This window comes from Mus musculus, chromosome 8 (assembly GCF_000001635.26).
Source record: "Mus musculus strain C57BL/6J chromosome 8, GRCm38.p6 C57BL/6J".
NCBI lineage: Eukaryota > Metazoa > Chordata > Mammalia > Rodentia > Muridae > Mus > Mus musculus.
The window spans coordinates 70905111-70928711 of record NC_000074.6 but is presented as its reverse complement, the minus strand read 5'-3'; the positions used below and the strand labels follow the sequence as shown (position 1 = coordinate 70928711).

General features: G+C 52.3%; 1 protein-coding gene and 1 non-coding gene across 4 annotated transcripts; both read right to left on the bottom strand.

The window, feature by feature from the left end:
- Nucleotides 1-3093: 3093 nt before the first annotated feature.
- Nucleotides 3094-3187, bottom strand: Mir1969 (microRNA 1969). The gene has a single exon (NR_035495.1). It is a non-coding gene; the product is annotated as a microRNA 1969 (primary transcript).
- Nucleotides 3188-11182: 7995 nt separating this feature from the next.
- Nucleotides 11183-22738, bottom strand: Map1s (microtubule-associated protein 1S). 3 transcript variants are annotated; one of them, XM_011242305.2, is made up of 8 exons: nucleotides 22585-22722; nucleotides 17663-17767; nucleotides 17186-17342; nucleotides 16446-16866; nucleotides 16059-16199; nucleotides 13718-15806; nucleotides 12138-12361; nucleotides 11183-11660 (listed from the first exon to the last, which is right to left on the bottom strand). In XM_011242305.2, exons 4-8 carry the CDS (start codon nucleotides 16509-16511, stop codon nucleotides 11505-11507), a joined length of 2676 nt encoding a protein of 891 aa, XP_011240607.1. In that variant the 5' UTR covers nucleotides 16512-16866; nucleotides 17186-17342; nucleotides 17663-17767; nucleotides 22585-22722; the 3' UTR covers nucleotides 11183-11504. The 3 variants fall into 3 exon arrangements, with proteins under 3 accessions (XP_011240607.1, NP_766601.2, XP_030099457.1); NM_173013.3 differs by lacking the exon at nucleotides 17186-17342 and having other exon boundaries at nucleotides 16784-16866; nucleotides 22585-22738; XM_030243597.1 differs by lacking the exon at nucleotides 17186-17342 and having other exon boundaries at nucleotides 22585-22730.
- Between the last annotated feature and the right edge of the window lie 863 nt (nucleotides 22739-23601).

Sequence of the window (23601 nt, the reverse complement as noted above, 5' to 3'; positions counted from 1 at the left end):
CCACAGGAGACCCATGTGCCCAGAACTCAGCTACAGGAGACCCATGTGCCCAGGACTCAGCTACAGGAGACCTATGTGCCCAGGACTCAGCTACAGGAGACCCATGTGCCCAGGACTCAGCCACAGGAGACCCATGTGCCCAGAACTCAGCTACAGGAGACCCATGTGCCCAGGACTCAGCTACAGGAGACCTATGTGCCCAGGACTCAGCTACAGGAGACCCATGTGCCCAGGACTCAGCCACAGGAGACCCATGTGCCCAGAACTCAGCTACAGGAGACCCATGTGCCCAGGACTCAGCTACAGGAGACCCATGTGCCAAGACTGTTCTGATTGTGGCAGAGCTCAGCCAAACACATTAGAGCAAGAATGTTGGCTGTGCAGCTGCCGCAAACACAGCTGCCACAGGCTAAGAGGCCTCCCAGGAGCTCAGCTGTCTCTGTTCATCGCTCCTCAGGCCAGCTCTCTGTTGCAAGGGAAGGCATTCCCAGAAACTCATTCTTCTACACGGCCCACAAAACAGATGATGAACAAGTACATTTGGCATTTCTAAAACAGCCATGAAGTAAGTCAGATGGGCCAGGCTTGGCCCAGAGGCTGTCCTGAAGCCAATCCCTGGGCAAGGGCTGGCAGGAGACTATGATAACAGGTTGTGATAGACACATTGATCATTCTTGGAGCTGGAGCTTAAAGTTATCTCCACCAATGGGTTTAGAGTAAGTAGATCCTCAAAGGAATCTTACAGTTCAAGAAGAAGAAAGAAAGAGTTCCAGGACAGCCTGGTCCACAAAGAGAAACCCTGTCTCAAAAAACAAAGCAAAAATAAACGCCAGGCGTGGTGGCACACACCTTTAATCCCAGCACTCGGGAGGCAGAGGCAGGCGGATTTCTGAGTTCGAGGCCAGCCTGGTCTACAAAGTGAGGTCCAGGACAGCCAGGGCTATACAGAGAAACCCTGTCTTGAAAAACCAAAAAAAAAAAAAATCAAGAACAACAACAAAAGAAGAATGAAAAATGTCTGCTAGTTAGCCAAATAATAGAGGTAACCAAATACCACAATAGAAGAAATGGCGTAGCCATCTGGCCATTGATGCTCAGCTAGACAGGCAAAGCTGGACACAGTCATCCACGTTTTACCAACAGCTTCATGGCTGTGCCAGCTGGACATTTTTTTTGGGGGGTGGGGGTTGAGACAGGGTTTCTCTGTGTAGCCCTGGCTGTCCTGGAACTCACTTTGTAGACCAGGCTGGCCTTGAACTCAGAAATCTGCCTGACTCTGCCTCCCGACTGCTGGGATTAAAGGCGTGCGCCACCACCACCCGGCCAGCCGGACATTCTTAATAATGGGTTCCAAACCTGTCTCCACTGGTTCATGCCCCAGCTCTGGCTCAAGTGCACCGCTATGGACTGACAGTCCTAGACATAGTGAGAGAAATTTCATGAGGCCAGAGGTACCCAAAGCAACCTGAAGAAGAGAGACACCATTTTTGTAGGTTGATGATAATCATGACCATGAGGACGGTGATAGGGATGGCGGTGATGGAGATGATGTTGGTAATGAGATGGGGTGGGGGTAGTAATGGAGGTTATGGAGATGATGGTGATGATGTAATATGATGATGACAGGGATGGTGGTGATGTTGATGATGATGCTTCTTGATATGGTTTGTAATGCAGCAGCATGATGTGGCAGGAGGGGGTGGGTGCCTTAGCAGGCCCATGCTGAGACATCCCCTCCCCAGGTACCAGCCATATGACGGGTCTAGTATAAAATAAAGTTTATCTGGGCATGGGAAGGGGAATGTGAAAGGAGTAAAGGCAGAGAAAGAGGGGACAGAGAAGTCCAGAAAGAGAGGAGAGAGAGAGCACGAGAGAGAGAGAGAGAGAGCCTAAATAGTCCTTTGTTAGCAAGCCAGAGTGTTGTTGGATGGAGCCTAGAAGAAATGCTAACACTTACGAAGATGTGGATAATGGTGGAATTACATTCTCATCAGCTGAGATCTCTAATGAACACTAGCCCACATTTGAGCACATGGCAGGGAGGAACAACAAATGGCCACAGCTCGATGAACAGGAATTGCTGAAAACTGAATTTGCATAAAGTTCTTTTAGAAGCAGCTTTGGCTGCTCAGACCCACTTTGCCACATTGCTGAACGCCTACAGGGACAGCAGAGATGTTTTAGGTGGGAATCACTATCATACACCGATCTCGGGGCTATGGAGATAGCTCACTCAGTAAAGTGCTTTCCATGAAGGCCTGAGGACCTGGGTTTGGATCACCAGCAAGGTATGATGGTACAGTCTGTAACCTCAGTACTGCATGGACATGAGTACATGCATCAGACGGCTTGCTGAGAGACCCTGTCTCAAAACAGGAAACCAAGAATAACAGATAGAGACCTTCTGTTGACCCTGGGCATGCACACACTTGCAAATATACATGCACACACATGCAAATGCCGTGCACATACATGATGCATATGACATAAACAGAAGAAAGCTTATAGATATTAACAATTAACTTGAATTTTGGAAAAAGTGATGGTGGCAAAGGCTTATGTACTGGGAAAATGGAAAGCTCTCTTGGTGATAAACAGGTAATGGACAGAAAGACTGACAGCATAGGACCTTGAGACCCAGTCAGTGGGACTTCCTAGGTGACTGGGCATGCTTCAATCTCCAGCAGCTCCAAGGAGGTGGTTGATCCCTTTCTTGCCAATACACGCCTGAGCTCTCAGAGCTCTGTTTCTTGCTCTGAGGAGGACTTGAGGAACCCTTCACACACATAATGCTGAATAGAAGCTGACCGGCCTACAGGTACCTGCACGCTGGTGTAACCAATGTCTGGAAGGCCTCAGCCATTCCAAGCCTTTGACTTTCTGCCACTGGAACTGGCTTCTTGATTCCATTTCCATTTGCTCTCAGGTAATGCGCTTTATCTACCCATAAGCCAGTCTGCACTCAGCTCAGGTCAGTCCCTGTTACCTGCAGCTGAAAGCCTTGGGCAGGCTGAAGACACCTGTGCCCAGGGAATGCTCCTTACCTACCAGCCCCGTGATTAGGATGTTACAAGTTCCTTCCTCTGGGTGCTGTGATGTCTACAGACCAGAAATGGAGGCAGCATGGATGTTAACAGATTTTAAGAGCACCCATGTTAAAGTCTCCATCTTCAGCCTCTAGCACTATCAGGGAGATGAGGAGACACTGGTCTCCGATCTCTGCCTCTTTTTCTTTTCCTCCCTCATTCCCTCCTCCCTTCCTTTCTCTTTGCTTCCTGACTGCTGTGAGCAAGCAGTTCCTTCTGCCCCATTCTTCCCTGGGAGGTGCTGATCCTCCACTGTTCCAAAGCGGCCATGAGATGAAATGGAATTGGCCCGTTGGTCATAAGCCAAACCAGCCTCTCTTCCGTGTAAGTTATTTGTCTCTGGTATTGTGTCACAGTGACAGAAAGCTGATATTAGCACATGTGCTCTCCTGTCTGAGTACAGTGGACCCAGCCAGCCTACAGGAGGGTGTGGCATCTCAACTAAGGTTAGACACTCCCAGAGGGATGACCAGAGCCACTCAGAACACAAAAGGACCCCAGGCAGCCACATGAGCAAAGGTAACTCTCTGCATACCTCTAATGTCTGAGTGGCTGCCGTTACCCAAGGCAGCTCCACAGTGAGTTGACCTGCAACTCAAAAGCTGCAGTTTCTTATTTTCACTAAACAAGAGAACCATGATACTCCTGTGAGGTCCTCAGTGTTGAAAGGTGACCACCAGCAAGCTGTCTTCTGTCCTGTGTGGTACCGTCTCTTCTGGGACCCCGTGCTCCTAGGCCCCTGAGAAAGAGTGTTGGAGGTGACAGATTTCATGAGGCAGATGGCACAGCCTCAGGTACAATTTCCTTTGATAAAGGTATTAAGAAAAATTATGTGCAGGGCTGAAATTATGAGTTATTATGAGTTTTTAATAATGATTTGGATTTAATTAATAAATTAGATTAAATTAGTGAAAGCTGGCAAAAGCCCAGGCTAGAGCTGGCAGAATTGCAACAGCACACAGTCCTGGCTTTGAAGCCTAATATCAAGCACAATTATTTTTAATGATTAAAACAAATGTTTAAGCTGTGGCAGCGGTGATGCTTGTCTTTTGTTGTTGTTGTTTTTTATTAATCATTTTATTCGTTTACACTTCAAATGATATCCCCTTCCCAGTTACCCCTTCACAAACCCCACATCTCATCCCCCTTCTCCCCCTCCCCTTTGCCTCTATGAGGGTGCTCTTCCACCCACTCACCCACTCCTGCCTCACCACTCTAGCATCCCCTACACTGGGGCATCAAGCCTCCACAGGACCAAGGCCCTCCCCTCCCACCAATGCCAATCAATCATCTGCTACACATGTACTGACATTGGGTGGCTCAGCAGGAGCCACGCACCCAATCGTGTGTACTATTTAGTGGATGATTTAGTCTCTGAGAGCTCTGGGTGGTCCGGTTGGTTGATATTGTTGTTTTCCTGTGGGGTTGCAAAGCCCTTCAGTCCTTCCCCTAACTCTTCCATTAGGGTCCCCAGGCTCAGTCGGATGGTTAGCTATGAGTATCCCCATCTGCATTGGTCAGGTGCTGGCAGAACCTCTCAGGGGACAGCCATACCAGGCTCCTATCAGCACTTGTCTTTAACACACACATACTGCACTTGGGAGGCAGAGGCAGGTGGATCTCTGTGAGTTAGAGGCCAGCCTGGTCTGCAGAGTGAGTTCCAGGGCAGCCTGCGATACACAGAGAAACCTGTCTCGAAAAACAAATGAATACTGCATGTGCATGTGAGTGTGCATGCAGGTAACTCTGGAGGGCAGAAAGGGCATTGGAAGCCCTGCAGCTCAGGTTGGAGGTAGTGGCATGTGAGCCACGCAATGTCAGTGCTAGGAACTGAACTCCAATTCTCTGCAGGAGCAGCGGGTGCTCTAACATCTCTTCATCCTTTGCATTTTAAAGAAGAGAAATGGGATTGTGACAGGTTATTCTAATGGTTTACAGCAGTAAGCTAGCTGATGTGACTGTGACACTGCTCCATGAATCCTACAGGGGACATGTATGACCAGGCCCATTCTGGTGTCTGCTGAATTCACAAGGTGATGGGAAGGGTGTTCCCAGCCTTGCCCACATTCTGTCTCTGTTCAGTGTCTACCATCTTCAGTCAGGATAGTGCACCTCATAGGTGACCAACCCATACAATCCCAGAATGCAGTGAAGGATTAAGACAAAAGAAGACAACTTGCTTGTGTTTTTATTTATAAGTAATACTACTTTACATATGATGGCCCAGAGGGCTAGGGCACATCAGAGAATATATATATAAGTCACCTCAACAGAGCCTCAGCCCCAGATTGGCTACTTTCAATGGCAAATGTAGTAAGAGGGCTTATGTGTTTTCCAGGGTGTGTACTGTGTTCTTGTATGTGGCTAAGAGCATATGGAGGCAAGGTGGGACCCTGAATATGAGTCCAGTCTTAACTCCAATGCACCAATTTGGTCTCATCAAACCCCACTGGGTTGAGGATAAGAGGAGGTACAAAAAGGCTGCTTCTTCCTCCTCTCCCTCCTCCCTCTTGCCCTCCCCCTCCTCCCCCATCTCTTTTGCAGCCATAGACTTGGCTCAGGAGTTAAGAGCACTTGGTGCTCTTTCAGAGTACTGGAGTTCCGTTCCCAGCACCATGTCAAGGAAACTGTAACTCTAGCTGTCTGGGATCCAATGCCCTTTCTGGCCTCTCTGGGTACCTACCCACAAATAAGATAAATATCTTTTTAAATTTCTTTAGACAGAGTCTTACTATGTAGGTCTGGCTGGTCTGGAACTCAGTATGTAGACCAGATAGCCTTGGTAATGGTCAATTCAGAGAATTTTCTGTCTCCTGCCTCCTGCCTCCTGCCTCCTGCCTCCTGCCTCCTGCCTCCTGCCTCCTGCCTCCTGCCTCCTGCCTCCTGCCTCCTGAGTGTAGAGACTAAAGGCATATGCCACCACACGTAGCATAGAAAATACAGCTTAATTTTCCCCCTTGATACAATAAACTAGGATTTATCCCCCTAAAAATTAATTCAGTTTGCAGATAGGAAAGTGGCAAGCTCTGTTATATTTCTTTTTTTTTAAGATTTATTTTATTTATTTATTTATTTATTTATTTATTTATTTATTATATGTAGGTACACTGTAGCTGTCTTCAGATACTCCAGAAGAGGGAGTCAGATCTCATTACAGATGGTTGTGAGCCACCATGTGGTTGCTGGGATTTGAACTCCAGACCTTTGGAAGAGCAGTCGGGTGCTCTTACCCATTGAGCCATCTCACCAGCCCTCTGTTATATTTCTAATGGTTTGACACGACACAGTAAACCTCCCCATTCCTCCCTCCCTTCCTCCTTTTCTTTCCTCCTTTCCTTTCCTCCCTCCCTCTTCTTTCCTCCTTCCCTTCCTTCCAGACAGAGTAGCCCAAGCTGTCTTCAAACTCACTATGTAGCCCATGTATGCACAGAGCCTGGTGACCCTCTGTCCTAGCCAGGTAAGTATCCCTGACATGATCCTCTGTCTCTACACAAATGCCAGAATCACTCTCAGGACACAGCTGGTCACCTGGTCCCCGGCCCAACCCTTGGTTCCTAATCAGGGGCAAGGTACAGGGGTGCAGGACACAGACTATCTCCGTGTAGTGACAACAGTCTTATGTGATCTTGAGTTAAGCTGGTGCAAGCCACTTGAGATCCTCACGGGTGGGTGGACTGGTTGGGGGGATCAGGGTGGACATCCTATCCCGAGCAGCCTGGCCTGCTGGGCCTTAAAGGGAGGATATAGCTACATCAGCTCCGGTCCCACAGGCAGCTCACAGGAGGTGGGACCTCCACGCAGCCTTCTCTAAGGTTCTAGAGCATCCTTAGGGTGGAATAGGCTCCTTTCCTAGGAAGAGCACTTACTATCCTCTTAGACTTGACCTACCTCATGCAGCTTCCTGCATCTGTCTCTTCCTATTCCCAGGACCCTTCCACCAAGAGAGACTAGCCCATGAGTGAAACACACTGGTGGGGTACAGCTGATTTGTCCCTGAGGAAGGGCACCAACTCTGTCGTTCCCAAGTCTCATCTTAGGTCAGTTTGCCTTCCATCAGTGTGGGAGAGTTTAGTCGGGGTCTCCTGGCCTTGGCAGCCTCAGGTGGACGAGGAAGACCAGTTCCATGCTGGCTCAACTCTCCCTGGGGCAGATTTTCCTGCCCTGACCCTCCCAAGTCCCGCTCCACTGTCTTCCTCTCCTGCCCTGCTCAGGTCTCCCAGTTCTACATAATACTTAACAGCCACACCACAGCCAGTGTGGCCCTCCATGGTGGTTGCTTTGAAAAGGAACACTGACCCAATTCTAGCTCATAAACTAGGAGGGAAGAGAGTGGCCCGTGTGGTCTGCAGAATTCCAGGAACATCAACACCCCTCCCCCCTCCTTCCAGGGTGTTAAACACACTCAGTCTCTGGGGACTCCTGGCATGTAGTTTCTGGGAGTATAGGGACCCAAGGACAGCAACCCAAATCACTGGAACCCAAAACTTCATCAAAGAGTAGTTCGTTGTCTCGAGAAGCTGTGAGCTGCCAGAACCACGATGGTCTCTTGGCTCCACCCAGCATGGTCAGATTGAAGGGTCCGCTCCACCTGTCTGGAGGTCCAATCTTCCATTTGAGACACTACTCATCTCTACTTCTTCCAAATCTACATGAAATAAGTCAGATGTAAAAGGACAAACGTGGGACACCCATCTCACCTGACATGTGCAGACTAAGTCTAAAGAGATGCACTGTGCCCAGGACATGGGGAAGAAAGGGATTCATTGCTTAAAAGTACCAGAGTTCTGTGAGAGACACTGGAAGCATTCTGAACTAGACATAAGCGGCGGATCCTCCCCAGGACACACGCCTCCAGAACTGTCAGTGTGCCCAAGGCCTGGCCCTCCTCTGTCACTTGGCTCACAGTCCTTTGCAGACTTGATTATGAATGTCATTCAGAGGACATTTGTTTGTTTAGGTTTCATAAAGTCTAGACTAGCCCCAACTTGCTACCAGCTGAAAGCCACCTGTTCTTGCTTTCTACCTCCCAGAGTGCTGGTATTTTACACACACACAAGATAACTCAAAGAAGGGAACCCTATCATAGATTTTTTTTAAAACAAAACAAAAAAATATTTATTTTATTTATGAGTTACTGTTGCTCTCAGACAGGCCAGAAGAGGGCATCGGATCCCATTGTGACCCACCATGTGGTTGCTGGAAATTAAACTTAAGACCTCTGGAAAGGCAGTCAGTGCTCTTAATTGAGTCATCTCTCCAGTCCCTCCCCACCCACCCCCACCCCCACCCCATCACAGATTTCTACTTCTGAGGGTTTTGTCGTTTGTTTATTATTATATCTAAGTACACTGTAGCTGTCTTCAGATGCACCAGAAGAAGGCATACGGATGGTTGTGAGCCACCATGTGGTTGCTGGGATTTGAACTCAGGACCTTCCGAAGAGCAGTCGGTGATTTTAACCACTGAGCCATCTCGCCAGCCCCTTGTCATTTGTTAGTGGTCCCAGATTCTTGTTTGTTTTAATCTTTTAAAAATATTCATTATGTGTATATGTCTGTCTCCCAACAGCTGCCCTATTTTGACTTGGATAGTTGCATGGGCAGTTGATAAACAGGTGTCTCCACTCAGAAGGGGAGATGCAACAGCTTGTGGGTAGAGGTGAGTCCCTTTAGGTGCGTGCATGGTCCCTGAGCTCTTGGGGTTCCCCTGGCAATCATGGCCTTCATCTCAGGGCATTACCTGTCTCCTAAGTTACAGTCCCAGCACCCCTCCATGCAGACACCTTCCCAGTACCCTGAGGAAGCTGGCTCATCAGACTGTGAGTGACTCCTACAAGGAAAGCCCCTGCTACTGTGAAGCCAATACAGGCTGAGGCCTGCTGTGTCCACACCTGTGCTGGCTGGTTTTGTGTGTCAACTTGACACAGGCTGGAATTATCACAGAGAAAGGAGCTTCAGGTGAGGAAATGCCTCCATGAGATCCAGCTGTAAGGCATTTTCTCAACTGGTGATCAAGAGGGGAGGGTCCCTGGTGAGTGGTACCATCTCTGGGCTGGTAGTCTTGGGTTCTATAAGAAAGCCAGGGGAAGCAAGCCAGTAAGAAACATCCCTCCATGGCCTCTGCATCAGCTTCCTGCTACTGCTTGAGTTCCAGTTCTGATTTCAACAATGAACAGCAATATGGAAGTGTAAGCTGAATAAACCCTTTCCTCCCCGACTTGCTTCTTGGTCATGTTTGTGCAGGAATAGAAACCCTGACTAGGACAACAGCAAACTTTCCCCTCCACCTAATCCTAGCTCAGCTCGATTGTGTCACGAGGTAAAATATAAGGGGCCAAAGCTCAGATGAAGGGGGCTGGAGTGCCAGGTAAGAGGGTCTCAAGAACCCATCTGTAAAGTCCTGGAATAATTAACCTGTCACTGGCCCTAGAACGATGCCTTCCTGGAACCTCACCAAGGCAGGTGTTACTGACATCCTTGCTTTGCCTACAGACAAGGCTACAGGGCTCAGAGAGGTCATAAGGTTCTTGTGGTGTGGAGAATTGAATATTCTTGGCCCAAGGGAAGTACTACTATCAGGAGGTATGGCCTAGTTAGACCAAGTCTGTCACTGTGCAGACGAGCTTTGAGGGCTCCTAGTGCTCAACCTCTGCCCAGTGCAGGAGAGGCAATCTTCTCCTGGCTACCTATGGATCAAGATGTAGAACTCTCTGCTCCTCCAGCACCATGTCTGCCTGCATGCCGCTATGCTTCCTGCCATGATGATAATGGACTGAACCTCTGAACCTGTAAGCCAGCCCCAGTTAAACGTTGTCCTTCATAAGACTTGCCGTGGCCATAGTGTCTCTCCACAGCAATGGAAACCCTAAGACACATGGGTTCACCAGTGAGTGACCAGAACACCTGACCCGAGTCTTCTCTACTGTCCCATTTCCTGCCTTGCCTTCCTCACAGGCCTAGGGTGCATGGTCAGTATAGATCATGGGGACAAGACACAACTTCCATCCCCCAGCACTCCCTCTTCTTGAGAAGAGCAAGGGGCTGGATGGCTTAGCAGTTAACAGCACACAGTGCTCTTGCAGTGGACCTGAGTTTTCTCCCAATGTCTGTGTCAGAAAGCTCACAGCTGCCGGGCGATGGTGGTACACGCCTTTAATCCCAGCACTTGGGAGGCAGAGTCAGGTGTATTTCTAAGTTCAAGGCCAGCCTGGTCTACAAAGTGAGCTCCAGGACAGCCAGGGCTACACAGAGAAACCCTGTCTCAAAAAAAAAAAAAAAAAGCTCAACTTCAGCTCCAGGGGAACCGGCACCTCCTTCTGGACTCTAAGGGCAGGCACCCGCACTAATGTGCACGTACCCACAAACACGCATACAGGTATACATACAACAGAAAATCACCCGCTGTTTGCAGAGTTGATGCTTCTCTTTGTAGTCCTGGCTGGCCTCAAACTCAACAGATATGCCTGCCTCACTTAGCCTTCTGAATGCTGGGGTTAAAGGCATGCGACACCATGCTGGGCAAAGGCAAATGTTCAGGGTGGGTTGGAGAGATGGCTCAGCAGTTAAGAGCACTGATTGCTCTTCCAGAGGTCCTGGGTTCAATTTCCAGCAACCACATGGTGGCTCACAACCATCTGTAATGGGATCCGATGGTGTTGTCTAACGACAGCTACAGTGTACTCATATACATAAAATAAATAAAATCTTTAAAAAAGGAAAGAAAGAAAAATGTCCTATAGGCTTGCTTATAACCTGATCCTGTGAAGGCATTTTCTCAATTGAGGTTCCCTCCTGTCAGATGACATTAGCTTGTGTCAAGTGGACATAAGCAACCCAGCACATCCTAGCCTTCATTATTGAATTCTCCCCAAGCGTGGTGGCTAGAGTCACTTGGGAAGAGGAACCGTCAATAAGAAAATGCCTCCACCTGATTGGCCTGGGTAAGAAAGCAGGCTGAATGGGTGGGGAGCAGGCAAGCAAGCAGCACCCTCCATGGCCTGCATCAGCTCCTGCCTGCATCCTTGCGCTAAACAAACCTTTTTCTTAAGTTTTTTATGCCCATAGAGTTTACACAGCAATAAGACAGTAAGACCAAAATCTCAGCCAACAGCTTTATTTTTTGTGGTTTTTGAAACAAAGATTCACTATGAAGCCCAGGCTGGCCTGGACTCTGCATAGATCCTCCTGCCTCTGCAACCTGAGTTCTAGGGTAGAAGGCATAGAGAGCTGTGCCTGACACATGATGGGGCGTGGACAAGTGATAAAGCGCGCAGTTCTCACCCTCAGTGCTGGAGATGGAAGCTGGGATGTCACACGGTGGCTCACTTAAGCACGGGATCTAGCTTTGCACATGGAGCCACAGCACCAACCTGGGTCACAGTGAGGAACTGTTGTTCCCAGGCTGCCCTGCAGCGTGGGGCTAGAACTCCACCTTGCAGGCGGGGAAGGCCTCGTCCTGCATGGACACCAGGCTGCCACTGCCCAGCACCCTGATGCCCAGTGCCTGGTGCTGCGCATGCGTCTCCTCATACCACCTGTGCATCACCGCAGAGTCGAAGGTGGGGATCAGTGTGACCTGGGAGAACAGCAGGCAGAAGGTGACCCTTCATCTCCCCTGAAGCACCAACAGACTTTCACAGTCAGATGCTACCACACAGCCCAGACTGGCCCACCACTCCCCACATGCCCATGAGTCTCCCACCAGCCACTAAGGTTGCGCCATCCTATCCCTGGGCTCGCTCCCCTACTGAGCTGCTGCAGCTCTAGCGTGGGCCTTTGTTCTCACTGTTCCAGAAGCAGACACTGTGCACACAGGTCTGCCTGGCCATCTGCTCAGCCTGCAATGTACCTCTCAACCAGAGGCCCTCAGCCTCCATGTCCTGGCCCCACACAGCTTTGGGGAGCACCTAACCCTTTGATAACATAAATACCACCTGTTCTCCAGAGCTGTCCTGCAGGGGACAGGGCACCTGGGTCCCATGCCCCAGTGTCCTTAGGCTGAGCAGGAAACACCTCTTAGAAGCAAGACCTCAGAGTCCTGTGGTCCACCCACCTGCAAGTCAAGGTCCCACTGCCGCTTGCCAGCCAGCAGTGCATCCAGCACAGCTCGCAGGCCCTCTTCCTGGCGCTGGCCTTGCCCACTGATGACATAGCAGAGTGCACGGACACGCAGGAAGAAGTTCTGGTCCAGGTGACCGGCACCACCACCAGGCAGGTAGGCCAGGTCCAGGTATACAGGGGAGCCAGCAGCAAGCGGTGCAGGGCGGCCACTGGGTCCTGTGAAGATGTACAGGTTGGTGGTGGCATCATATAGCTACAAGGTATCTCTGTGGTAGGAGGCTATTACCTCCTGCTGGCAAGGACATCCCAGATCTCTGCACCCTGTATTCACGGGGGCTTTACACTGGGCCATAGAGCCAGGTGCTCAGAGAGTAAGCTCTCAGCCTACAGCCTGATGTGCACAACTGAGGCTGCTCACAAAGCCAGTCATGTGGGAGGTGCTGAGACACAAAAGCCTTGTCCTACTCCCAGGTGACAGACAGGGAACCAGGACAGCAGACCCCCACAGCAGCCTCTGTGCCACAGGAAGGCCAATGGTGGCTCTGCCCAGGGCAGACAGCCCTGCTGGGGATTCTGAGGATCCTGAACGGCCGTAAGGTCTGCAGAGGGGCAGGGCAAAGCCACAGCCACTGCAAGGCCTTTCTAAGCCCAGGCCTCTCTGGGTACCTGTGAGGCCTGAGGAGCTGCAAACACCGTCCCTGCCCGGATCTGACATAAACAGAGCTGGTACCATGGCTAGCTGTGCACTGTCCTCAGAGGCGTGGGTCTGTCTCCAGCAAGGTCACTAGGAGCCACTCTGGGTAGATGGAGCTATCAAGTCTCCCCCAGTTGCTTAATCTTATGTTGGTGCAGAGCCTTCTGCAACTAGGCCCCCGACTGACCTGTAACCTGCAACAGTGCTTACGACCAGAGCCCTGCTGGGGACAGCCCTGAGACAGTCAGCAGGGAGCCACTTCCAACTTTCAGGACAGGCCTAAGGGTCCATACCCTTGGAACTCACATGCAAAGTCAACCCAGGCACTCACCTGGCAAATCAGCATTCACAGAGGGAGGGAGGCAAGGGGGATCATTTCCGGTTCTAGGCCAACCTGGGCTGCAGAGCAAAACCCTCTCAGTCTGTCTGAGACAAGGTCTCTCTCAAGGTTAGCCTCAGACTCCTAAGATCTACCTGAGTCTGCCTCCCAAGTGAAAGGCTGCACCACTATGCCAGCAAAACCTGCTCAAAACACCAAAAAGGGCTAAGCCTAACCACCTCAGCAAGGCAGAAGGATCCAGCATGCAGCCATCTCAAAGCACAAGACAAGACACAGATGGCTTAGGCAGGTGACAGCTAAAGAGGGCAGTGGTGGACAGGACGGACTACACACACTGTCAGCAATACCCAGCGCCCGACAGAGGTCACGAGGGGACCAGACAAGAGGTGTCTTAAATACCATCATTTCAACAGGATGAGGAAGAGCAGAAAAGCCCAGGATCTAGTGGAACTTCCTAGAAAGCAACCTTAGCCAGACCAAGACCGGAAGGCCTCTCTGAAGGCACTAAAGCTGGAGCAAGAGGATTAAAGGGACTCACCGGAGGAGAGCCTTGTGGCAGAGGCCATCTTGGGAACGGTCTTAGGGACTGAGGGCTTCCTGGTAAGGGGCACACGGCCTGGCCTGTCTGCAGGCTCACTGCGGGCGCTGAGTGGCCGGTTCCGGTCCCCCGCGGGGCCCTTTGTCTTGGCAGCTACAGTTGCAGCTCTGGGGGTGGCAGAGGCAGAGCTAGGCCTTGCAGGGGCCTTGCGGCTACGGCTGGGATTGGTGGTGTTGAGGGGCTGCCGGGCACGAGGCGGTAGCGCCTCCGGGTCCACCATGCAGATTCCTGGTACATCTGGCAGTGGTGGTGGCACACGAGGTGTAGGCGGCGGGTCCCTGGCCGCGCTCTCGCTGCCTGCGTCATCATCAGAATCCGCCACGGGCACGGGATCAGAGTCAGATAGTGTGGGCAGTGACTCGCTCACAGACGTGGGTGGAGTCTCAGGTGGCCGCTCCTGTGACCGAGCACTGCTGTCCGAGCTGCCTGGGGAGGCAGGAGGGGGTGGCTTGCGATGAGAGAACTCACAGGGTGACACGAGGCACAGGTCCACATCATGAGGAGACGTGGAGCGGCGCGCGAGGCGCAGGGGCAGGCTAAGCCCTGGGTCACCTGCTGGCAGGACTTGCTCGAAAGACACAGAGAGCGACTCGTCCACCTCAGTTGAGTGGGGTGAGCCCAGCTCCGCAGGCAAAGAGGGCGTGGTCAGCGTGGGCGTCGTGGCTGAGGGCGACGCATCAGGGGCAGGCTCTGGGCGCAGAGGGCTGAGTGACAGGCGCTCAGGGCTATTACCAGGTGCTGTAGGTGGTGGGGACTGAGCTGGGGACAGAGTTGGGGATGGGGCAGGTGGCCGCTCAGACTCCAAGATGTTCTCCGCTTCTCCAGGGCACTCAGCCACAGGAGCTGTGAGTGGCGCTGCCAGAACTGGGGCACGAGGCCCATTCTGTGATACACGAGGCTTTGTGTTGACCACACCAGGCCCGGAGCGGCGTGTGTCTCGGGCAGTAGGCTGAGTGGGCCCAGATCTTGTGTCCTTCTTCTGGTCACGAGTGGCCAGGGCAGGCTCCCTTCGCACTGTACTCCTGTTGGCAATGCTGCCAACAGTGCCACGGACTGGCTCCTTGCGTGCACTGTCCCGCGAGGCCAGACTGTCTTGGCTGTTGGCCCTGGAGGGCGCTTCCAGGTCATGCGTGGTAACTACTGGCCTGCGCAGGCACGGCAGGTGCTGCAGGCGCTGTAGCCCATCCAGCAGGCGCGCGGGCGGCGTGCGGCCAGGAAATAGTACACGCACAACCTTGTCGCCAGGCGCCGCTGGCTGCCACACGAGCAGAGCACAGGCAGGCGCTGCAGGGTCCCCAGGAGGAGGGTGCAGCACAAAAAGCTCTAGGCGGCCTACGCCCAGCTTCTCGAAAAGGACAGTGGGGCAAGAGGGCTGTGGGCCACGCTGCAGTGGCAGAGGCGCAATGCCCAGGCTCCGCAGCAGGCTCCGAGCACACACAGCCTCGTCTTCGCCCCCACGCAACCGAGAAGCAGCCTCACGAGCATTCAGGAACACCACACCCAGCGCAGGCGACAGCAGGCGACGTAGCCGCTCCTCATGCTGTCCCTGTGGTCCTGCGGCTGCTTCGCGCTCTGCCAGCTTGCGGCGCAGCAGGCTGTTGAGGCCCGGCAAGCTGTCAGCACCCGCGTGGGTCACAAGGACAGCGTCCACGCGATCCAGGTGGCGCACCAGCTTCCAGAAGCTCGACTTGGGGTTGGAGCCACCATTCACCAGCACTGTAAAGCCGTTGACAGCGAAGAAGGCGGCGTCTCCCAAGCCACCCGGGAACACATAGCAACAGGGCCTTGCTAAGCGCAGAAAGCCGCCCGCAGCCGGTGGCTCCAACAACTCGAAGGGCGATGGCGGCTCCAGCGACTCAGCCACATACTCCAGGAAGGCACGAAGGCCCTCTGAGGCCGGCAGCTGCGCGGGCGGATTTAGTCGCAGCTGCAGCCCGGGCACAGGGCCCAACAGTGCCCAGTCCCCAAAGGTTGGACAGGACACAGTGAGGGCTGGGGCAGCTGGTGCTGAGGCCAGTGCATCCTGGACCTGTGGGGCAAGCACAGGACCACCTGGACATGAAGACTAGACACCACTTCCTCTAACCCCCACCAGCCGCCACTTGTCACCCCGGGCCTACCTACCAGGGTCTCTGGTGGAGTTGCCTTCCTAGCCCACGGCCCCGTTCAGTGTACCCTCCCCACTCACTGCACTGTGCAGTGGATGATAGGCTTCGGAGCCCTTCTCTCACCCTAGAGCACAGGCTTGGGAAAGGGCGGAAGGGTCATGGGAACCACTTACCTCTTTGTCCCCCAGCACCTGCAGGAAGTGGTGGGCCGAGAACCCCCCAGTCTGCAACAGCAGTTCCCCAGTCTCCTCCAGGCAGGGCCCGGCCAGGACCAGCAGCTTGTGAGGGGCGGGGTCCATCAGGAGGTTCCGGAGCTGTGGGTAAGGTGGGCAGCCCCGTGAGTGGCACTGGACCAGGCCCCAGCTTTGAACTCATTGTCAGAGGCAACTGAGAGGCTGAAGGAAAGCAGAACCAGCAGGTGTGCCTACCACAGCCCTCCCCTTCCCTGAGGCCAGCTGGCATCTGCCTGCCAAGCAGGGCTCCTTCACCGTGAGACTCCTGTGAAGACCCACCTAGCCCTTTCTCCATCTTTCTTTAGGCACAGGCTAGCCCTCACCTACCTGCTTCTGCCTCCTCCTGCTGGGACAACAGGCCTGTGACAACATTCCCAGATCAATTTGTGACATGCATCAGAGAGTCCCAGAGCTGTCTTAGACTGGGAGGAAGGTGCAGGCTGGCCAAAAGCAAGACTCCTACCACCCAGGGCAGCTCCTGCCTGGGCCAGGTAGAGGCTAAGCCAGGACATTGGGTTCCATGGGTTCCTCCCACCTGCCTCCAGCTCATCAGTGCATTCCATGACCAGCCTTCCTGCCCCAAGTCTACAAGAGGAAGTAGGTGCAGAAGTGTCAAGCACATATGCTGGGTCAGGAGTGAGGACAGCACAGGGCCCTGCTCCTACCTCATCACACAGGGACTTGTCTGAGGGGTTCAGCAGGACCAGCGTCTCCAAGGTCTCTCCACGGTGGTGCAGGCTCCGCTGCCCTGTGGGATGACAAGCCCAGGCCCCGGCTCAGGCTGCCTAATCCCAAATCCTACCACCAGGGGACCCTCAGGTACTGAAGCTGCAGAACCCACAGCAGGGTGCCCCAGCTGAGAGCAAACAGGAAAGAAAATGGAAGAAGCCCATGGGTGCCCTGGGCCTCAAGCAGGGACAACACAGATGATCAGCCAGGGGTGCTAGACTGCGTATCAGCACCAGCACAGCTCAGCACCTAAGCCAGGAGGACACACAGGAGGCTCTACATGGCAGACAGCAGCTTCAGCCCTCCCCTGCAAGACCAGGCCAGAGAAATGTGACTACCCAGAAGGGGCGTCCAGAGGGCTGTGGTCACACAGTAGGTCACTTCCAGCTTTTTCTCCAATGGATCAGGGGTCAGGAAGCCACTACGACCCAAAGGGACACTTCCTTCCCCTCCTGCAGCTGTAGGTGGTGACTCAACCCACTGGGCAGGGACGAGCTACAAGCAATACCCATGAAAGGGCTGCTCTGGCCACCCCAGGATCCCAAGGAAATCGCCCTGCACCCCATCTCTGCTTCCCTATTGGTTCTCAGCCCTGAGGGCCCCTCCCTAAAGTCACTACACCCTTCTGTAAGTTAGGGACAGAGCATATGACTTTCTTCTACTGTCCAAAACCAAGGCAGCATCCACAGGCCAGAGGTACCTCTGTGCAGGCCTTAGCACTGCCTCACCCCACGCCCGGCATACAGCTGCCACTCAGCAGCTCAGCACCCAGAGAGGAGCAGGAGAACTAAGGGAGGCAGAGTGGGGCAGGTCACCTTTCACAATGCTGGAGAAGGTGGCTGAATGCCGGGACACGAAGGCCTTGAGCTGCTCATCCAGGCTGCAGACAGCGGGGTCCACATCCTCCCAGGAGCGAACACCTGCAGGCAGCAGGAGACAAAAGCTGAGTGCCAGCGCCCTCCCTCCCTTCTGTCTGCTTGGCTCCCGTGGCTTAGCTCCTGGGAAGGCACAGTCAAGGGGCTCAGGGAAGCCTCAGCATCTCTGACTTGAGGCCTGACCAACAAGATGACCAGTCCCTGTCTGGCCATCCGCTTCACATCTCTGCTCTATTAGAATCCTCAACTTTTGGGAGATTTTTCTGTATGCACATGTATGCATGTGCACACCTATGTACTCCTCCTCTGCTGAAGTCACCTTTTGGTGAGCATTTACATGGGACACAAATATCTTCACATCCTTTGCCCATTTGGAGAGATCTATCCACATACTTCTTCCCCAGATGTCTTTCTCACCAATTTTCCAATTGTGATCTTTCCAAGTCCCTGACCATCCAGCCAATCCATTGGCTACAGCCCATGAGTCAGTGAATAATCGTACATCTGGCCACTTCTTCTTACAAACAAACTGTAATACCATGTGTACTGCCCGAAGTTCTGCCCACTGTGAAGATTTCCCTTCACCTGTGTCTTTCAAGGTTGTCTCAGAAAGGGGTTGTAATGCTGCAGCTGTCCACTTCTGGGTGGTGCCTGCATAACGTGCAGAGCCATCAGTAAACCAGGCTCTAGTCTTCTCCTCTTCGGTCAGTTGATCATAGGGAACACCCCATGAGGCTATAGGCGTATGCTTGGCAGCAGATGGCATTGTAACAGGAGTAGAAACCATAGGCATTTGAGCAACTTCTTCATGTAACTTGCTTGTGCCTTCAGGACCTGCTCTGGCCCGATCACGTATATACCACTTCCATTTGATAATAGACTGCTGCTGCGCGCGTCCCACTTTATGACTTGCAGGGTCTGATAGTACCCAGCTCATGATGGGTAGTTCAGGTCGCATAGTAACTTGGTGTCCTATTGTCAAACGTTCAGTTTCCACTAAGGCCCAATAGCCGGCCAAGAGCTGTTTTTCAAAGGGAGAATAGTTGTCTGTAGAGCTTTGCTCCAAAATCCCAAAGGTCTTTTCTGTGATTCACCTACAGGGGCCTGCCAGAGGCTCCAAACAGCATCTCTATGTGTGAGCACGCACATGTATTGAACTGTGTGTGTGTACCACATGGAGGCCAAAGGTCAACACTCAATGCCCTCCTCAACTGTTTTGGATCTTACATTCAGGGACAGAGTTCCTTAGTAAATCTTCAGGTCATCAACTGGGTGGGCTGGCTCCCAGTGAGCGCCCAGGGTTACCCTGTCTCCACATCTCCTGTGGGATTACAGGCACACACTGCCAAGTTGAGCTTTCATGAGAGTCACAGCCATCTTAGTCACTGAATTTGGGGTATCAGTCTCACACTAACACAAACTGGTTTGCACAACAGACCTCTTGCCTCAAACTTCCCAAAGTGCTGAGATCGCACACCTGGCTCTCTTAGGCTACTCCCACCTGAGAAGGACCCCATGTACCTTTCACCAGTGTGCAGAGTCTCTAACTGCGTCCCCCTCCTTCAGACTCTAAGTCAGGCATCACTCTAAGCCAGTGGTTATCAACCTTCCTAATGCTTGCTGTGAGCCTTTAATACAGTTCCTCGATGGGCGGTGGTGGCGCACGCCTTTAATCCCAGCACTTGGAAGGCAGAGGCAGATGGATTTATAAGTTCAAGACCAGACTGATCTACAGAGTGAGTTCCAGGACAGAGGACGGCCAAGGCTACACAAAGAAACCGTCTCAAAAAAAAATAAAATAAAATAAAGAAAAAGGGGGGGGAGGAGGCTGGCGAAATGGATCAGCGAGTAAGAAAACTGATTGCTCTTGCGAATGTCCTGAGTTCAAATCCCAGCAACCACATGGTGGCTCACAACCACCTGTAATGAGATCTGACACCCTCTTCTGGTGTGTCTGAAGACAGCTACAATGTACTTACATGTAATAATAAATAAATCTTTGGGCCAGAGCGAGCAGGGACTGAGGGTACAGAGTTGACTGGAGTGAGAGGTCCTAAAATTCAATTCACAACCACCACATGAAGGCTCAAAACCATCTGTACAGCTACAGTGTACACGCATACATAAAATAAATTAAATAAATAATCTTTTTTTAAAAATACAGTTCTTCACATTGTGGAGACCCCAAATCATAAAATTATTTTTCAGGACTTTTAATTGTGTGTGCATTCTCTCTCATTCATATTCTCTCTCTCTCTCTCTCTCTCTCTCTCTCTCTCTTTCTCTCGTGTGGCACGCGCGCGCGCACACGCACACACACACACACACACGCACACACACAAATGGGAGTCCCCGTGGAGGCCAGGGATGCTGGATACCTTGGTGTGAGTACTGGGTATTGAACTCAGGTGCAACTTTTAGTATTTTTAAATCTTTTTTTTTTTTTTTTTTTTTTTTTTTGGTTGTTTGGTTTGGTTTGGTTTTTCGAGACAGGGTTTCTCTGTGTAGCCCTGGCTGTCCTGGAACTCACTTTGTAGACCAGGCCTCGAACTCAGAAATCCGCCTGCCTCTGCCTCCCAAGTGCTGGGATTAAAGGCGTGCATCACCACACCCCGCTAAACCTTATTTTTAATGATGGATTTTAAATGTTTTAACCCCTCTGTCACTCACTAGAGGTAGTGGAAAAGAAAGGATATGGGGGAAGTGGACCTGTTGAGAAAGGTTTTTTTGGAGTATCTCTCATCTGTGCTGTCTAGAAATGGACAGTTTAATTACAGGTTGGCAGGGGCAGCTTGGTCTATTTGTAAATCCTTTTTTGTTGTTTTTTTGTTTTGGGGTTTTTTTGGTTTTTTTCCGAGACAAGGTTTCTCTGTGTAGCCCTGGTGTCCTGGAACTCACTCTGCAGACAACGCTGGCCTCGAACTCAGAAATCTGCCTGCCTCTGCCTCCCAAGTGCTGAGATTCAAGGCATGCACCACCACTGCCCAGCTATTTGTAAATCCTTTATGGATATGTCAGCAGTCTAGCTTGGTAGAGTCGGGTTCGAAACAGTGGTGATACCACCTAGCAGAGATAGCCAGGCCTCAGCCTTAGCTCGAGTCAGCAGGAGGGACCAACAGGAACATCAGAAGTTCTCAGCTGTTCCTTCCTCAGGGAAGAGAAGATCAGCAAGGATGCAAGACCCACAAGTTTTGAACAGTTGGATGTACCAGCAAGTCAAGCTCTAAGCTCTGTCTCTGTCTTTCTCTGGAGTCCTATTTATAGCCTCCAAGCACAAGTCCACTATGGGTCTTATCTCAGCACCTGTACCTAATCAGCCAGACTGCAGAAGTGGCAAGAAACTGTAGACTACCATCACAAGTTTTTTGGTTTTTTTCTGTGTGTGTGTGGTCTCAGCACAATGTAAGGCGGACCAGTATATGTGTGTTATTATTAGTAAAGAATCTTTTACCATGTGTCTTTTTATGTGTTTGTTTTAGTAGAAAATCCTCTCTCCTGTGTCTGCTTCAGGGAAATGTTCCTTTACAAGTCTGTCCTTAGCTTTTTATATCTTTATCTATTTTAATGAAACATTCTTTCACATTTGCCCCCAGCAAAACCCCATCCAACTGACTTTCCAAAGTACCCTTAAGTTTCCACCTCATTCAGGTTCTCTGGAAAAAGTTTGCTCTTAATCACTGAGCCACCTCTCCAGCCTCATAAAGTTATTTTTGTTGCTCCTTGATAACTAATTTTACTAGTTACAAACTGTAAATATCTGATATGCAGCCCCTCTCCAGAAGGGTCATGAATCACCGGCTGAGAACTCCTGCTCTAGGCAACTCCTGCTCTAGGCCTTCAGCATCCTCAAGTACCCTGACACCATGGAAGTCTTGCTTGCTTTGAGTCCTCTTCCCCAGCACATCAGCACTTCTCAGAAGACAAGGGACACTGCCTGTCGTTCAGCCCAGCCTGTATGCTGAGGCTGTCCCACTTAGGCCCAAGGACCATGCACCTCGATGGGCATTCTACATTGTTCTGGGGATTTGATTTTTTTTTGAGACATGGTCTCACGTAGTCCATGCTGAATACAACTGCTCTATGAAGTTAAGGACAAGCCCTTTATCTGATGTGCATCTCAAAGGTGCTGAGATGACAAGTGAAGAATGCTGGGGATGAAGCCCATGATCAAGCACTCCAGGCAACTTTAGATCTATCGACTGAATCCCAGCACTTATTTTGAATAGGTTGTCTTGTAGCCCAGACTGGCCTGGAACTTGCAGTGCTCCTCTGGCCTCAGCTCACGACTGCAGGGGTAACAGGCATAGGCATCGCATTCGCTACCCCATTGCAGAGGATGCTGCTGCGCTCGATGCCCCAGTGTGGCAGGTGCGCCTGAGTCAGCTCCCCTCGTGCCAAGCATCCCCGGGGCGGCCGCGCCACCCACGCACCAATTAGCACCCCCGGAAAGCAGGCCCCCGGGCGCCGGGGGAACTTGCCAGCCAGGCGAAGGGAGGGGCCGTGGGAGTGAGGCCGCACACCGCCAGAACCCCGAAGTCGGGGACGCAGCGCCCACCCGGCCGCAGGCCGCTCCCCGAACCCTGTATCCCCGGAATGTGACGCCACATCTAACGTGCCCCACGCGGATCCCAGCCTGCCGCGCCCCACCCAGACCCAGTAACCCGTGTGGCAGAGTTTTGTCCAGGCCGCCGCTAGGCACGTGCGCAACCCTATGCCCGTCTGGATCGTAGGCCACGCCCGGAACGTTGCGTCCAGGGACCCCGCACCCCACCCGGACCCCGGCCCGCCGCGCGCCGGAACCCCCAGCCCCGGACGCCCCGCCCCGCCCCGCTGCCACCGCCCCAAGTCCCCACGGACCCGACCTCGTTCCAACTCCTCCATGACGTAGGCCAGCAGCCCGGGGCAGCCACACTCGCCACCCACCACCAGCAACAGTAGGGAGCTGGGCGCCTCCACAGCCTCCGGCGCCGCCATCACTGCCGCCATCTTCGCACCGCCCCGACGCTCTGAGCGCCCCGCCCCGCTGGCCACGCCCCTTCAGGGAGCTTACCGGAAGCACCGGAGACCCCGGCCGGAAGCGCCCCCTCCTCTCCACCCCTCTGTCAATGCCCGCTAGGCTTTGGGAGCCCGAAGAGGACTGAGACTGGCTGTGTACTAAGATACCGTTATCCCTCCCAAATTTCATCCATTCATTTTTCATTCATTCCCTCATTCATTCTCCCGCTAAGCAACGCTTAGAATCTCTGTCCCCCGAAAACTCATTCCATCACAGGGGTTCTGCACAGAACCAGAGTCGGCTAGGTCCTGCGAGCTTCCTGAGTTAGAACCTGGACAGAAGAGAGCTTGGGGATGTGTAGCTGCTTGCTAGGTGTGTGTGCTGGGCCGGGTCATTTTGGAAGAAAGGACATTTTGGAGGGGTAAAGTCACCAAGCCTATCTGACACCAAGTCAGGTTGTCTCTAGATGACCCTGGGACTGTGATCTTCCTGCCTCCACAGCTTCCCACACGTTGGGACAGTAGACAGCTTGGGATTCACTAGGGCTATGTGTGATGGAGACTGCTTATGTGGCTCCCACTCAGACCTGGAACATTTTCACCCCAAACTTGCATCTTGGTTTATTTGTTTTTCGAAACAGGGTCTTTCTGTGTAGCCCTGGCTGTCTCGGAACTTGCTCTCTAGATCAGGCTGGCCTCAAATTCACAGAGATCTGCCTGCTTCTGCCTCCTGAGTGCTGAATTCAAAGGTGTGCTCCACCACCACCCAGTCCAATCTTACTTCTTTTTTGGCCATTCCATGTTAAGTATTTGAAATGCTGTTCACCCCAAGAAGGACCAGCTGGCTCCCCTCAAGAGTGAGCCTTCTGTCTCTGGAGTAAACA

What these genes read in the sequence shown, in the direction of transcription:
- Map1s (NM_173013.3), bottom strand. Translation starts at nt 22,708, where the DNA reads ATGGCGGCAGTGATGGCGGCGCCGGAGGCTGTGGAGGCGCCCAGCTCC. An exon ending in CATGGAGGAGTTGGAACGAG is followed by an intron (nt 17,768 to 22,584) that starts GTCGGGTCCGTG and finishes TGCTGCCTGCAG; the next exon opens with GTGTTCGCTCCTGGGAGGAT. An exon ending in CTTCTCCAGCATTGTGAAAG is followed by an intron (nt 16,867 to 17,662) that starts GTGACCTGCCCC and finishes GTCATCCCACAG; the next exon opens with GGCAGCGGAGCCTGCACCAC.